Here is a 17,611-nt window from a genome sequence, read left to right on the forward strand (position 1 = left end):
CTCTACCACATGCACAGGTAATGTACATATTTTAAAGTTATATCTTTGTAAGTTTTGATAACTTTTTTCAGAACTCAAGATTTCTTTTCATTAATTCTTGTGGTGGAGTTACTTTGCCTAATCGAAAACTGAACGTAGTTTTAAAAAACGATCAAAAGTTTGGAAGATTCTAAAGAAGTTTATTTTGTTCCATCTTTTAGTGGATTACAGATGTTTTTTAAGTTAATGGCATTACAAACATTTTTTTTTCTTCTACCACATCCCAAATTTTGTATCTGTCACTCTGTTACCTAAAGATTTGATTTTGTAACATTGAACTTTTTATTTAATTGAAAGAACTGTGATCCCACCTTGTATTTTAGCATATGTCACAAAGACTTTTAAAAGAGATTTTCAAGTACACTATTATGAACAAATTTACTTTCTGGGAATGTTTTATACCATTCCCTTTAAGCTTCCTATAAAAATTTTCTTTCTTTCAAAAAATAAAATTTTTCACTTGGAGAATTTGTCTTATACTTGAGCAATCAGATAAGGTCCAAAATTTTAAAGTTTGGCAGATATAACATAGAACCTGGTAAAAGAAAACGTAAATCAGGGTGTTTTAAATCTTAAATGTACTCTACCTTCAGAACTAGAATTAAAAATAGCATTCTTTGATGTCTTTAATATTCTCCTCCTGTGTGTTTGTCCTAAAGGCCTGAAAGCTGATGGAGTGTATGTAGAGATTACACTTCATCCTCTTCAGGGTGATGCTAGGCAACTCCAAACAGCAGCCATGGCAGGACAGGAAGCAAAAGTTTTCTATCTAATTGAGGTTTCAGGAAGAAGGTTAAATGGGTAATTGTCATCAGCAAAGGTAGGGCTTGGTTAGGTTTTTATAGATTCTTTCCTTTCTGAAAAATGTGCTGTGGGACTTAGTAGTGACTTTGTCTTGACAGCTCCATCTGTGCATTTCATCACCACATCCTGTTCAAATAATACATAGTTTGTGATTTAAAAAAAGAAGTCTTGCCAAAGCCCAAGAGCTTTAGACAGTAGTGTTACAGATAGGATTTTTAGTTTCAGCTTGATAAAGCCTCTCTGTCCTGCGAGATGACAACCTGGTTATCTCTTGGCAGCAGAGGGCTGGTGGGGGTGTCTGTGGGGGAGGACCGCAGGCCGGTATTTCCCAACATAAAATGAAGCTCTTAATTGAAAACTGAAAGTTAACTCAAACAATAGTGTGTTGATACAAAGCTGTTTGGAAAAATAAGGAGGCAGAATGTGTCAACAACTAGAGAAAATGAAAGATGGGGAATGGAAAGAAGGAAGGTTCAAGTGCCTGATGCTGCCTTTAGTTTTAGGATGTTATTAGAGCTTCAGAGAGTGAGGACAGCGTAAGATATTGAAGTCTCCTGTTACTCTCAGTTTCTCAAGAAGTTTGCTGAGAAGAGGGTGCTGGATCATGAGCTTTGTGGCAAATGGGGAAGTCTGGGACAGGCACTCTGGGGATGGCAGAGGTGTGGACCACACACCTGGGTGGCACCAGTGAATGCAACCATTGTGGCTTTGTTTTAGCAGGGCTTGTGCTTTGGAAAGCAAGATAGTAGGCATTGGAGGTAAGCATCAGTAGCTACCTACTTAGGCACTGGTCTGTGCTGATGGTGGAGTAGATAGACAGGACTAGGAGCCAAGTCTCAGTCTTCAGAGGATGAGGAGTGGTGTGGTTTAGATTTGAGATGTCCCCCAGAAGCTTGTGGGTGAGACAATGCAAGGACATTCAAAGGTGAAGTGCTTAGAGATATAACCTAATCACTGGGTAGATCCACTGATGCCAGTGATTAGCTGGGTGGTGAATATAGGCAGGCAGGGTGTGGCTGCAGGAGGTAGGTCACTGGGGGCGTGCCTTTAGGGTTTCTATTCCGTCCCTGGTGAACAGAGCGCTCTCTGCTTCCTGTTTGCAGCGTCCTGAGCTGCTTTTCTCCTCCGTGCCTGCATTCCTGATGTTCTGCCTCACTTCAGACCTAGAGCTGTGGAGTTAGCTCTCTGTGGACTGAGACCTCTGAAACTGTTAAAACCCAAATAAACTTGTCTGTCCTCTGTGTTGTGTCAGGTCTTTTAGTCCCAGTGAGGAAAAAGCTGACTAAAACAGAGAGATTTGCTGGGCATGGTGCCACACCCCTATAATCCTATCCATGGGGGGATAATTCAAAGTCATCCTCAACAACATAGCAAGACCCTAAGCAACTTAGCAAGACTCATTCTCAAAAAATGAAAAGAGCTGGGATGAAGTTTAGTGGTAAAACACCTCTGGGTTCAATCCCCAGTACCAAAAATAAAAATTAAAAAAAAAAAAAGGCAATAGTACTATAAAGGGTTTAGACAAGGAATAATAATAAATAATTATAGTGGCATCTAACCTGTGAATACTCACTATGCATCAGATATGTCCTAAATTCGTTCATTCTTTATTTTTTTTCTAAGCTGCTGGGGTTAGAATCTAGAAGCCCACGCCAGGCAGGTGCTCAGCTACTTAGCTACATCTCCAGTCCTGCTTTATTTCATTTCATTTCACTTCACTTCACTGTTTTACAACAGGGCCTCACTAAGTTGCAGATGCTGGCCTTGAACTTGATCCTCCTGCCTCAGCCCCCTGAGTAGCTGGGATTATAGTCTTGTGTCACCATAATCCACTGTCCTAAATTCTTTACATGCAGTATTTCATTTAATCCTCAGTAACTCAACAAGGTAGAAGATACTCGAATCATCCCACTCTGGAGATGGGGAAAATGAGATTGATTGCTTGCTTGATTTTTGGAACTGGGGATGTGACCCAGGGCTTAATGCATGCTTGGCAAACACTTTACAACTGAGCTATGTCCCCAGAGTGAAAACTGAGGTTTAGAGCTGTTAAATCACTTGTCTGATCTCACCTAGCTAGTGAGTGGCAGAACTGGTTTTAGAACCTAAGCATTCTGACTCCAGAGTCCAGGCTCTTAACTGCTCTGTCAGATGGCCTTATGGTATGACATAAAATACTATGGCAGTCAGAACACACAGTAGGTGCATACATTCAGAGTCTGGGTTGACAAGGGCAAGAAGCATGGCATTAACCATCCTACAATTCCCCATCAGATTCAGCTGAGATCCTGGTGGTGACAAGGGCCCTGGGGCAGGTAGTCTGTGCCCTGGGAAAGAGGTAGCTAGCTTTGCTTAGGGAGCCAAACAGAGTTTTGCTGAGTGCTACTGATCCTTGTTGGTTGATGGTTCTGTGGAGGCTTAGTCATTAGGATTGGCAGTGACAGCCTGAAGTTGTGGCTGTAGGCCATCTGCCATAATGGAGTGTGTCCAGGCCTGTAGAAGGACCTTCCTGGTGTTTCCTACCAGGACACAGACTCACATGGACTAACATGGGGGTGTTGTAACTTGTAAAGAAATTTTAAGTTTCTATGGAATACCTCCTTAATGTTGAATTTCTTTTTTAATTTTTTGTTGGTCCTTTTTAATTATACATGACAGTAGAATCAATGTGATATAATTATACAAGCATGGAATTTATCTTTTTCTAATTAGGATCCCCTTCTTATGGATATACATGATGGTGAGATTCCTTGTGATAAGTCATATATGTACATAGGAAAATTATGTCAGATTCATTCTGTAAGAATTCCTTAAGTAATTAGCAAAAGTATTATTTGTTTCTTTATTCACTAAATGTTAATTGGTCCTCTCTAAAGTGCTACATACAGTGGTTGGAGACACCTTGTGAGCATAAGACGAGGTTCCCTTTATGGCATTTACAGTATAGAGGGGAAGATTGAATCAATAATCCCACAAATGTGGTCATAAACTGGTACATAGTATCATGGCAAATTGTAGAGTTCCATAAAAGCATGTAATGGGGAACCTAATCTAGTCTCTGGATCAGAAGTTTTCTCTGAGGAAACTGAGCAAAGATTTGGAGGAGGATTATAAAATAACCAGGAGAAGGAGTGTAGAAAATTTTCTAAGGAAAGAGATACCAGGCATGGTGGGGCACACCTATAATCTCAGCCACTTAGGAGGCTGAGGCAGGAGGATCCCAAGTTTGAGGCCAGCCTGGAGAGCTTATCAAAACCCTGTCTCAAAATTAAAAACAAAAAGGGTTGAGGATGTAACTCAGTGGTAGAGCACCCCTGGGTTCGATTCCCAGTTCCTCAAAATAAAGAAGAAAAGCCCTGAAGCTAGAGTACTATTTTGGGGAAGCCATTTTCTTGGTAGCACTAGTGTGTCCATATGTCCTGAGTATATTCATGTGTCAGAACTGTTCTTCTGTTTCCTTATGAGATTGTAAGCTCTTGCAGGGATCTTTGTTTTATATCTTTATGTCCTATATGTCCTAGAATTGTCTTGCATTCTGGGGATACAAAGACTTTTTTTTTTTTTGGTACCAGGAATTGAACTCAGGGATACTCAGCCACTGAGCCACATCCCCAGCCCTATTTTGTATTTTATTTAGAGACAGGTCACTGAGTTGCTTAGTGCCTTGCAGTTGCTGAGGCTGGCTTTGAATTCAAGCTTCTGCTGTCTCAACCTCCTTAGCCATTGGAATTAGAGGGGTGCGCCACCATGCCCTGTGATTTATACAGACTTTATCCAATGAATATGTCTGACAGTATGTGTGATGTAAGCTGTGCCACTGAAAAGAATGTTTTTGTTTTTAAATCTTAAATCTAATTTATATCCTTAACAAGTCACTCTACATAGTGGTTGAGTGCCCCTGGTTCAATCCCATCCCCTGTACCAAAAAAAAAAAAAAATTATCCTAGGGCTGAGGGTGTAGGTGGCTGGCAGTGCACTTGTCTAGCTCCAGGCCTTGTAATTCCAGCTCCAACACCACAGGAAAAAAAAAAAAAGAAGAAGAAGGAAAGAAAGTAATCCTAATGTTTAATTTTTGGATTATCGTTTATTTTTAAGTATTCTTGTAACATGCCTATTTTTATTGTATAAATTTCCTCAAGTCTGTAGACATAACTAAGAACATTTATAATACATTCTTTTTACCTCTTCCTTTAGGCTCCATTAAATGACCCCTGTGCATGTGCTTCTTTTATGGGTTTGAAGCCTTCTACCAATAAACACCATCTTGTCCGAGCAATACTGGAGTCAATAGCTTTCAGGTAAGAAAATCTGCCCCAAGCTCCCTGCCTCTCATCTACATGCTTTGCCATTTCCTGTATTAATTTGCTCTCAAATTAAAATATTCAGTGCTTACAGACCCAGATCTTTAAGGTGGGCCTACCAAGCCCACCCATGTGCATGCATGCTTGTCTGTCAGTGCATAGGAGGGTCCACAAGCAGGTGGTGCTCATCCTGTCCTTCATTGTTCCAGAAGCTTATTGACTGTCCCCTCCATATAGGGGTGGCCTCTCAGGCCCCATGAAGAGAAAGAATGCCAAGAAGGGTGAGGGTGGGGCCAGAGCTGGTAAATAAGAATGGGGGAGGGGGACCTTCCCACCCCTTCCCAGGTTAGAGGATTATTTTCTAGTTAGATAGTAAAACAAGATCAGCACTTCTAAAAAATTGAAAATTTCTTACTTTTCATTAAGTTATTTAATTTAAACTTTCAGTTTAAAACATACTGCATTTGATCTAATCTGTTCTGATTGCTAATTTCCTTGATATTTCATTTAAATAGTACCAGTATTAGATTTGATTTTTGAAATTGAATGATTTTTAAAAACATCCAGGGGAGGCTGATGCTGTAGCTCAATGGTAAAGTGCTTGCCTCACATGTATGAGGCACTGGGTTCTATTCTCAGCACCACATAAAAATAAATAAAGATACTGTGTGTTCATCTACAACTAAATAAATATTAAAAAAAAAAAAAAATCCAGGACTGGGGTTAAAGCTCAGTGATAGAACATGTATTGTCCATATGTGAGGTGCTGGGTTCTATTCTCAGCACCACAGGAAAAAAAATAAGAATAAAAAAATTCCAGGGCTGGGGTTGTAGCTCAGAGGCAGAGCACTTGCCTAACATGTGTGAGGCACTGGGTTTGATCCTTAGCACCACATAAAAATGAAACAAATAAAATAAAAGCATACTGTCCATTTACAACTATAAAAAATAAATAAATTTTTAAAAATTCCAATTTCTCAAGCATGAAAGGTTCAAATTGGAATTTTCAAAGGTGTAGTTTCCTTATTCATGAGGGAGAATTCAAATTTATAATGCTTCTATTATCCAAGACTTAAATCATCAGAATTATTATTTATATATATTTCCTGTGATCCTTTTGCTATGGGACAAGTGTAGATTGTTAAAACTAAGAACACAGCTGTCAGAGCTGGGTGCAATAGTGGCATAGGCTATAATCCCAGGCTGAGGCAGGAGGATCACAAGCTCAAAGACAGCCTCAACAACTCAAGCAAGACCCTGTGTCAAAAAATAAAATCAGAAAAAAGGGCTGAGGATATAGCTCAGTGGTACAGTGCCCCCCAGGTTCGATCCCCATTGTGGGGGTGGATATAGCTGTCATGATAAAGAATATTTGTTTCATTTAGTTTAAAATAAGTTAATGTCCATGATTACAAAATAATTGTATTTGATGAATTCTATTAAATGTTATTTGTGGTATCTCATCTTAATGAATACCTTTTAAATAGCTAATTGCTTTACTTTTTCTTTGAAGAATGGTAAAAGATTTAACTTTGTTGTAAAATAAAAAACATGCTATATGAAGGGGGGAAGCATGAAAAGCCGAGCTGCTGTTTAAATCAGGCATCTGCTAGGCATTCTGCAGTTAACCAATATTTCTTTAATATTTTCTTTCGCATGTTTTATAAACATCAGGTAAATAAAACTGTGGTTTTAATTTTTTGATATCAGAATAGAGGATTATTATTATATGAATGCCCTCTAAATAGTTATCTTGTTTTTTAACCAGAAACAAACAATTATATGAGATGATGCAGAAAGAGATCCATATTCCTGTTACAAACGTCCGGTATGTGAGCTTTATTTCTAACAGGGTCATTTAGAAGTTCCAAGTAAGTAGTAGCTGCTATTAGTATTTTAATCATTCCGGTTTTTCAGGATTTCAAAAAGAATTTATGCCTGGCTCCTTGGCAGTAAATTATTGATCACTGGAATTTGGAGAGGATAGGAAAGCTAATTTTGGACTTCTGGAGAACATAACATAATATGAAATTTGGTAGAATCTTGCCACTCATGTGTATTGTATAAATCTTTTTTTTAAAAAAATCTCTCTTTTTGAGTTTTAGCTGTCTTTTTGGCATGGAAGTATCAAATTTACTGACTTTTGTTCCTATAATGTCCAAATGAATTTTTATGTTGGGTTAGTTTTTACTTAGCCTATTTTGACTAGTCCCAAGACAGACAGGGCAAGTGGGGAAATTGATGGCAGGAATAAGGAAAAGTATTTAGCAAATACCCAGTAAAATTGTTTGTCATCGGGTCAGTGCTAAGCGATATAATTTTGGAATTAAAAAATATATATATATACAGAGTTTGGGGATATAGCTCAGTGGAGAGAACTTCCTTAGCATGGCTCTAGGTTCAATCCTTAGCACAAAAAACATTAAACTTATAAAATCAAGGATGTAAGAAAAATATGTAGCCCACATAAAAAGAATGAATGATGCTATTATTCTTGTGACTTATCTTTTATATCTTGCTCCCCACAGGGCAGATGGAGGAGTTTGTAAGAACGGTTTTGTCATGCAGATGACTTCAGACCTGATTAATGAGAATATAGACAGACCAGCCCACTTTGACATGTCCTGTTTGGGTGCTGCTTCTCTTGCTGGCCTTGCTGTTGGTATGTGTAGATTTTATTAAAAAAAAAAAAAAAAAAAGCTACCTTGCAAACCATATCTATGATAGCATTTCTTCTCTCAAATCATAAAATTGCTGAGAGGATCTGGAAAGCCTTGGTGTGCATTAAGGTCCATATCCATAAGCATATTCCTCACAAAATACCCTGTGACCTTCTCTGTTTGTTGGTGGGTCTGGGTACACCACCTCTCCATCCTTCATTCCTTCCATGAGAATGAATAGGAGATGAGGGCATGTGATTCTCAGCTGCTTTGGTTCCTAGCAGAGAAGGATCTTTGGGTAGCTGGTGTTAAGGAAAAGAACTGTTCAAGCATACTTGTTAAAGAACACTAATGCAGACTTAATTCAGGGATACTGTTGCAACAGGTATAGGGACTAAGGCAATGTTTAAAACTGAAGCAAGTTTTCTAGTGGCAGATACAACAAGGAAAAGTGAGAATTTATAAGCTCAGGAGCAGGATGGGAATCAGTAAGTGGAAGATTTACTAAGAAGACACACTGGAGGTAAGAAGAAATTCTGGCTAAACCAACCTAACAGGATTTTTGCTGAAGGCTGGCCTGGGGGAATGTGGCAGATGAGATATCCAGGATGATCAGATACTGAGGTTTGGGGATTCTGGCTAAACGGACTTGGCTGCATTCTTCTTAAAGTAGATAATGAGGAAAGGAACATGGAAGTCTCAGAGTTGAAGCCTAGTCGAAAAAGACCAGAGGAACTAAGTATAGAGTTTGACCAAGAAGAGAATCTTGTCACTAGGCTTGTCTTTGGTTTTAGAAAGGACTGCATTCAACCAAGGAGGGTGGCACACTCCTGTGATCCTAGTGACTAGAGAAGCTGAGATAGGGGTACACAGTTGAGGGAGCCTCAGCACCTTGGTGAGATCCTGTCTCAAAAAAAAGGTGGGTGGGATTGGGGATGTAGTTGAATGGTAAAGTGCTTGGGTTCAATAAATAGATTACTATAAATAGATTAAATAAATAAACACACCCACACCCACATACACCTGTATCAGACTACTAATGATTATAATTATAAATGTGTCCTCAAATGGTCACAGTGGTATACACGTAATCTTAGTGACTCAGGAAACTGAGGCAGGAGGATAGCAAGTTCAAGACCAGCCTTGGCAACTTAGTGAGACCCTGTCTCAAAAAGAAAACGAGCAAGTTCATATGTAACTCTGTAGTAAAGCACCTCTGCGTTCAATCCCCAGTGCCAAAAAAAAAAAAAAGTGTTCTCTTGCTGCTTTTGATTATAAATCACATGATCCTCATTTCAAAGAACAGTATGTGTTAGATCAATTTTATCTTGAATTGGAATTTAAATAGCTTGCATAAAATGCTGTACTTTGAAAAGAAAACTCTCATATTAATTTCCAGCTTTTGATTTTATGCATATGACGGAGAGTTGTCACCTATGTCAAGATGTATGACAAAAATCTCAATTTATCTTCATTTATTTTAATTGCATAAAAATAATAATATATGCCCAGCGTAGTGACACATGTCTTTAATTCAGGCTATGTAGGAGACTAAGGCAGGAGGATCACAAGTTCCAGGCCAGCCTGGACAATGTACTGACTCCCTATGTCAAAAAATAGAGAGATGGGATATCTCAGTGGTAGAGCACTTGCCTGTCAGGGGAGAGGCCCTGGGTCCAACCTGCTGCACTGCAAGAAAGAAGAAAAAAAGAAAATTGAATTAAAAAAAAAATTTAGTTGTAGAAGGACACAATGCCTTCATTTTATTTATTTTTATGTGGTGCTGAGGATGGAACTCAGGGCCTCACATGTGGCAGGCAAGTGCTGTACCATTGAGCCACAACCCCAGCCCCCAGATTTTTTTTTTTTTAAATAGCAAGTCATGAAATTAAATGATGATGGGATGTGGCTACTTTGAAAGTGATTCAGTGGGGCTGGAGTTGTAGCTCAGCAGTACAGTGCTTGCCTCGCACACATGGGGCACTGGGTTTGATTCTCTGTACCACATAAAAATAAATAAATAAAATAAAGATATTGCACCCATCTAAAACTAAATAAAAATTAAAAAAAAAATGATTTGATGTCATGCCTCTCAGAAATAAAGCTTAAAATTAGAAAACAAAAGATTTTAAAATATTGGTGTATTTATTCCCAGAAATGGTCAATCTAACAAAAGTAGCAAACTATTTTGGATTGTTTTAAAATAGTAATTTTTTCCTGTGGCACAACTCATGTTTGTGAGTGAATTTTATGGACTCATTATTTGCCTTAAAATCTGAGAATAATTTTTTCATCTGTAGGGTTTTGGACTGACAAGGAGGAACTAAAGAAATTGAGGCAAAGTGAAATGGTTTTCAAGCCGCAGAAGAAATGTCAAGAATATGAAATGAATATGGAAAACTGGGTCAAAGCAGTGAAACGCTCCATGAATTGGTATAACAAGACATAACACTAAATGAAACAGTCAAGACTGTAGCCGGCTGGTGGATGCCACCTGCAGATTACAGTGCTCAGGGAGGACTGGTACCACAGGGACCACAGAGAAGATTCAAAATGAGCTTCGCAACCTGGGAGAAAAAGTGTTGCTCTTAAAAAACCAAAACAAAACTAACTAAAAAACACTAACTTTTTTTTTAATCTTGGTAAAATTATAAGGCGGCAGCAATACCTCAAAACTTCGTCTTCAATTTTCTAGCAAATTCCACAGGACATCAGCCATTTCCAACTGGATTTTGACAGTTATGAGCCCTCCTCTTTTTTAAACTGGGTCAGTGGTACATGGAACATAATTGTTTAGCATCCGAGAGCTAATAATTCTAGGTGAAACACCGTTCACATTTTGCTCCAAATTATCGGAAAAATATTTCTTTAATTCTTTACAACTAATCGGGCCAAACCAGGCATAGTGGAGCATACTTGTAATCCTGTGTATTTGGGAGGCTGAGGCAGAAGGATCACAAGTTCAAGGCCAGCCTCAGCAATTTAGAGAGACCCTATCTCAAAATGAAAAGGGCTGGGATGTAGCTCAATAGCAGAGCACCACTGGGTTCAATCCCCAGTACCAACAAAAAGAAAGAAAGAGAAAATTAAGTGGGATATTTGAAATCCATAAAGCCAAAAAGAAAGAGTAACTGAGAAAATATGGAAGTTTAAAATAATAAAAATTCAAATGTAAAGCCATAATTTTTCAATGTCATATCCAAATATGAGCTCAATGTGCCCTTCTCAGGAAAGCTTATTATTGAGTCAATTTTTTCCTTTTTTGGGTGTAAAGATACTGCCTTAATTTTCCCTTGTCCAGCCAAAATCTAAGCATTCTTTACATGTGGAAAAGCACTGGAAAACTAATTTTAGTTAATGGACTGAAATATATAATGATTTTTAAGGAACAGAAAAATATCTTTTAGTTTCTTTCTCAAATAACATTTCTTTCAAAAATTCTGGGTGAAGTATAACATTCTATTTTTTTACAAAATGCAGGCAGTTAAAATACATCTTGCCTTTCTTCTCCTGTTCTTTATCTCTCTTAGTTATTGAGATGCTTACATAAGTGTCTTTTGGTTTTATTAAGTGCCTAATTGATAGATTTTAATTTTAAAAAGGTGCCCTAGTTTATTGGCAATTTAAGACTTGCCTTCATGGCGGTATTTCACTTGTTGGTGTCTCATTCTAATGTTTGTCCAGCCTACTCATCTCTCTGAGCTACATGCAGTGGCACGTAGAATTGACAGGAGTGCATTCACAGTCACAGTTGCCCTTCTGGCCACAGAGCTGGAGATCCACAGAGAGGAGCCGACTTCATTCATTACTCCCACTGTCAGATTTCATTGCTAGAATCAATGTAAAGGAGAAACCCCAGGCTGAGTATGAAATTGTCGTAAGGCAACTGACCAGCCCCCAAACTGTTTTTATGTTATTTGTCCCTGCCTGCATTTGGGGATTTGAATTTGCAAGAATGAATGAATGAATTTCCCTTTTTATCAAGATTTATCACATACAAGTCCTGCATGGTAGAATTGGCTATTGTGTAATAATGAAAGTGGGGGAGGAACTGTTCGGGGAATCTTTTTTTTTTTTTTTTTAATTTTTTATTGTGGGTTGTTCAAAACATTACAAATTTCTTGACATATCATATTCCAACTTTGATTCAAGTGGGTTATGAACTCCCACCTTCACCCCATACACAGATTGCAGAATCACATCAGTTACACATCCATTGATTTACAAATTGCCATACTAGTGTCTGTTGTGCTCCGCTGCCTTTCATTGATGCCATTTTTCTCCATTTGAGAATCCAGTTGATAGACCAACAGTTAAAGTGCATTTCTGCAGATTCCATTTCCATGACCTTCAAGTATCTCTTTCAATGACTAAATGTTACCTGATGGAGGCATTGTAGTAACTACAAGGTATCATTAGCTCCATGAAGATTTGGATATTTTTTTGTTAAACAAAGATGGTTTGGGGCTGGGGTTGTGGCTCAGTGGTAGAGCGCTCGCCTAGCACATGTGGGGTGCCATGTTCAATCCTCAGCCCCACATAAAAATAAAATAAAGATATTGTGTCCAACTACAACTAAAAGAACAAAAACAATATTTTTAAAAAAGGATGGTTTGGTTTACTGTAACAAGTCATAGCTCTTTATGTAGATAATATCTTATTATTTTTGTTCTCTTTTTACATCCTTTTTACAAAGTTTAGTGGCCAATTAAAGGCTTCTCTACCAAAATTACATGAAAACTGCTCTTGTTGTGTTAATATTTCTTTTGGCTTCTGCTTCTTAGTGGGTGTGATTTCATGGAAATGATTCTGTCTTTTGGATTAGAATATACTGCATTGTAATATTATTCCTAAAAATTTGTTTCATTTCTTCTGCACATTATTCTTTCTCAACATTCAATTACAAAACAAAGGAGAAATACCTTTTAGATAATATAGGAAAATAATTTTGACTATCTCTTATTAGAATTGAACTACTCCTTGAAGAGCAGTTGCTAATTTTTTTTCTTCTGAGAATCTAGAAACTAATCTTTTATTTGTAGTGTTTCTGGCTGTTTTTAGTGACATGATTTAGTAAATCTTTTGTCATATTTAACCAAATTCAGTAATAAGGTGATATTTGCTTTTGTGGTTATAAAAACAATTGATAATGAAAGTCAGTTGAGTGGGAAAAAATCACTTTTTCCATCTGTCAAGTTTACTTTCCATTTTTATGCTAATATTTGAAAAGAATTAAATGTGCTAATGTTCCTCAGCATGTTTTATTTTCCCATTATGGATCTATCAGATAGTTTTAGTTCTTAAGCAGTCTCTTAAGTTCTTAAGGAGGAGAGTGTTCCAAGTTCTTAAGGAGGAGAATGTTCCTGTACAGTCCATGTTAAAGTGGTTCTAATTGCTTTTATACTATAGAATTACTGAATTTTAAATCCTTTTTATCCACCCATGACCTGGGCTTGCACTCTCAGCATTAACACTTTGGACTGGATAGTCTTTGTTCTGGGGTACAGTGCTGTGCATCAGAAGAGTATCCCCAACCTCCACCCTGTTGCTTCCAGCATCCTCCTCATAGTTGTTATGGCCAAAAAATGTCTCCAAACACTGCCACCATGGGAGGCAAAATCACCCCCGTTGAGAACCACCAATGTGGGCTAGGAGAAGAAAATTGAAGACTCAGGAATAGAGTATCATACTCCTGTTCTGACGCTTAGGGGACCCTCACAATATAATGATTGTCCTTTAAAAATTTTTTTGGTGGTACTGGGGGATCAAACCCAGGGCCTCCATCCTGCTAGGCAAGGACTCTACCCGGAGCTTCATCTCCAGCTGGTAATTGTCTAATATTTTTACCCACTCATCGCTACCGCAACCTTTGCAGCCTTTGTCGTCTTAATCAGTAGGTCTAGGACTTCAGTTTAGAATTAATGTATTCTACAGACCATCTGCTACTTGATCTGCTTTTTTGCCTCCCTTTCATCTCCGAGCAAGAGATGACCACTCTCTTTTTCTGCCTTCTGTGGAAACCTCCAGACTGGAAGCTCCCTGAAAGCAGGAGCCAAATCTGTTTCTTTCTCCAGAGCTTAACACTGTTCCTTCTTGTTTGTGGGATGAATTTTTGCTTTGTTTTAAAGTGCAACTTTGATGGTATACATATTTTATCTTTGATGTTACATACTTTTGTTGATATGGAACCGTTTATATTTGTTAAAAGTAAAATATGTCTCTGTTGAATTGATAACTTTGTTATAAGAGCTAGAATCCTTGTATTGTTTATTTAAAAATACTTCATATGTCCGTGTATTTGCAAATGTATTTTTATATAGATGTACACCCATAAATACAATTATATTTACTCTTTTTTTTTGGGGGGGGGTGTTGGGGATTGACCCCAGGGCCTCGTGGGTGCTAAGCAATACCCTACCACTCAGCTGCTCCCTCAGCTCTATTAACTTTTAAAGGTATAATTGAAGCCTTTCTAGTCACAGGGTTTATATGTTTGGCTGCAGATGACTAACAGAGATTAAATCATAACATTGCCAAACACTTAAGTGCTATAGGAAAGGAACTTCAGACATAGCCCTTTCTGCAAAGACACACTGGGAACTAGTCTTTAAAATAGTACAGCCCAGGAGGCTGTCAGGAATTTTATAATTCTTTAAGGTGAGAGAAAGCTGTGCTCCAGGGTCCTTCAGATTTAAGTGATTCTAGTGATTCTAGAGTCATCCTAGAGATAGCCTAAAGAATGCTTGAATATACCCGGAAGGAGTCTGAATCCCTTTGGGAAATTTAAATCATGTTTTTTCAAAGAAGAGTTAAAAACCCCAAACATACCTTGGATCTTTAAGACCTACCTGATTCCAGAATCATCATCTCAAATTCCCAAAGCCAGGCCATCTGGTTCACGGTAGTCAAAAATGGGGAACTCTAAACTGGTGGGCAGGGTGGTGCATACCTGTAATCCCAGTGGCTAGAGAGGCTGAGGCAGGAGAATCATGAGTTCAAAGCCAGCCTCAGCAAGGATGAGATGCTAAGCAAGTCATAAGACCCTATCTCTAAATAAATAGAGTACAAAGTAGGGCTGGAGATGTGGCTCAGGAGTTTAGTGCTCCTAAATTCAATCCCCAGTACCCCCTCAAAATGGGTTACCCCCCAAAATAAAGTAGGTAACCCAGAATTGTGGGTTTTTTAAGTTTTGGAGCCTCGTAACCATAAATATTTTGGTGCCAGCATCTAAATCACAGGCTATACTGTCACTATATTCCCATAGAATCCTTGGCCCAAGAAGAATTCAAGAATGATCTTGGGTATAGAAAGGATAGAGACATGAGCCTGCAGAATCAAATGTTTCTGAAATTCTGTTCTTTTTCTACTGTTGTACCTCCTTTACTATAAATTTGTTATTAAAATGGCTACGTCTAGATAGATATCTATACTGTATAGAGGAAAAATGTTAGAGGGACCCCACCCTAACTAATTCTTGGGCTGAGGGTATAGCTCAGTGGTAGAATGCTTTCCTAGCATGTACAAGGTCCTGGGCTCAATTCCCAGCACTGCAGAATCTTTATGAGAGACACCAAACTTTTCCAGTATGACTGTACCATTTTATATTCTCACCCATAATATGTGAGTGATCCAGTGTCTCCACATTCTTACCAGCATTTGTTATTGTCACTTTTTAAAATTCAGCTATCCTCATAGGTATATAGTGATATTTCATTAAGGTTTTAATTTGCAGTTCCCTAATTTGAAATGTGGTTGAATATCTTTTTATGTGATTTTTTGCCATCTTTGTATCCTGTTCTGTGAAATTTCTGTTCGTGTCTTTTGCCCATTTGTCAATTGGATTGTTTACTAAATGAGCCATATCTTTAAATATCTTTTTTAAAGTATTTTTAAAATCAGTCCAGTGACTTAAGAAGCCACTAAGTAGGATTTTTTTTAAAAAAATAATCCAAGGCAAAGTGTATATAGCATTTTGAACATGATTTTATAATATCCTGAGCAAAAGCTCTGGATACAAGTTCTGTTCTGTACTCATTAGAGTGTGGTACTAATACTGTGAGATAGCAGAAACATTTCAAAGATACCTTTACTTAAAATGTTCTGTGGAGTGTACAGGTACATACTTTCTACATAGCTGCCATCATGTTTCTAACCTTTTATACATAAAATCAACTGATTTGTGTAAAGATTTCATAATGACTTTGTAGAAAGTTAATTAGAAGTTTTCCTATTTGTGCAAGATAGTAAATATAAATCCCAATTCATATGCATCAGTAAATTTATATTATTTTTCTGGTATTCTTTATGAATTCATGGTTTTATTAAATAGTCATTGAGAATCTCAAACCATTTTTAAGATCAACAAACAAAAAACCAAGGGATGCATGGTAATACAGATATTTTTCATATGCACGTAAAATTTACCTTTTGTTTATTTTAACTTGTAGATTTAAAAAAATTACCTGGGCTTTTTTTTTTAAATATTTATTTATTTTTTTAGTTATCGGCAGACACAACATCTTTGTTGGTATGTGGTGCTGAGGATCGAACCCGGGCCGCACGCATGCCAGACAAGCGCGCTACCGCTTGAGCCACATCCCCAGCCCCCTGGGCGTTTTTATTAAATATTTTTTCCCACTTTGGTTTCTACACATTAAGAAAGTCACAGAGGGAAGCCCTGGGTTTGATCCCCACCAATGTGAAAAAGAAAGTGACAGAAATAAGTACATTAACTACAGCAGTAATTCTAAATAAATATAGGCTTCATGTGGTTAGGGAAAAAAGGGGTTTATGAACTCTTGCTTCTTTAGGTCCTCTTTAGACTTATTATTATATGTTCTACCTTCTCACATAAAGGAAATTACTTGAGGAGAGGGTTAATTCTTTGTGATGGGGGAAATATAATTTGTTGTGAAATTATACTGTATTTTTAAATATCTAGAAAATTTTTAAATAACTGGGGGGACTGGGGATTATAGCTCAGTGTTACAGTGATTGCCTAGCATGCCTAAAGACCTGGGTTCAATTCTTCAGTGCTGCCAAAATGTAGCAAAGATTAAAAATAATTAGACCAAAGGCAATTCATATACTAATGTGATGGGATTAGCCCACTAGTTGTTGAAATCCTTTCTGAAAATTATAATCTAAAATGATTTGGGAAACTGCAATGAAACAGTGAATGATTGATCTATACATGTTGGAATATTAAAGCCATTTTAATTTTGTATGTGTCGTTCTTTGCTTCAGTTTGCACACATTTTGTGACATCCAAATGGTGGAAGCTTCAGTGGAGTCTCTTCCTAGCTGAGCCCATGGTATCATTTTGTAGTAGGAAATTTTGAAGAATTATAAACATTGAGATATTTGAAGAAAGGCAGGTGTTTCATTATTATTATTATTTCAAAGTAGTATCAGTCTGATGAAGAAGACAAAGAATCAGGACATTATGGAGGTAATTATGAGCATTATGTGGAGCAGGTTCTCCTGAAATTTGATCGTATTACAGCAGTTATCTTAAAGAATGGGTTTTATTTAAAAGAAATTGTAGGGAAAAAGGAAAGATGATAATATCACATAATAATGGACTTTTTTTTTTCTTTTTTCTGTACTGGATATTTAACCCAGCGGCACTCTACAACTGAGCTACATACCCAGCTCCTTATTTATTTATTTATTATTTATTTTGTGACATGGTCTTGCTAAGTTGCCGAGGCTGGCTTCAAATTTAACAATCCTGCTGCCTCAACCTCCTGAGCTGCTAGGACTACAGGCGTGTGCCACTGTGCCCAACAATAGTGAACTTTTTGC

The 17,611-nt window shown here is 37.6% G+C and overlaps 1 protein-coding gene across 1 annotated transcript in view; it reads left to right on the forward strand.

The window, feature by feature from the left end:
- Gk5 (glycerol kinase 5) overlaps window positions 1-17,028 on the forward strand; it is a 77,858-nt gene extending 60,830 nt beyond the window's left edge. The window contains exons 13-16 of the mRNA XM_046431746.2: window positions 5,038-5,141; window positions 6,913-6,972; window positions 7,673-7,806; window positions 10,105-17,028. Of these exons, the coding sequence (XP_046287702.1) occupies window positions 5,038-5,141; window positions 6,913-6,972; window positions 7,673-7,806; window positions 10,105-10,253 (447 nt within the window). The 3' untranslated portion in view covers window positions 10,254-17,028. The remainder of the gene's footprint in view (window positions 1-5,037; window positions 5,142-6,912; window positions 6,973-7,672; window positions 7,807-10,104) is intronic.
- Window positions 17,029-17,611: the final 583 nt, after the last annotated feature.

Source organism: Marmota monax, unplaced genomic scaffold (genome assembly GCF_021218885.2).
Source record: "Marmota monax isolate L192 unplaced genomic scaffold, Marmota_monax_Labrador192_F-V1.1 WCK01_AAM20220418_F8-fsc00022, whole genome shotgun sequence".
NCBI lineage: Eukaryota > Metazoa > Chordata > Mammalia > Rodentia > Sciuridae > Marmota > Marmota monax.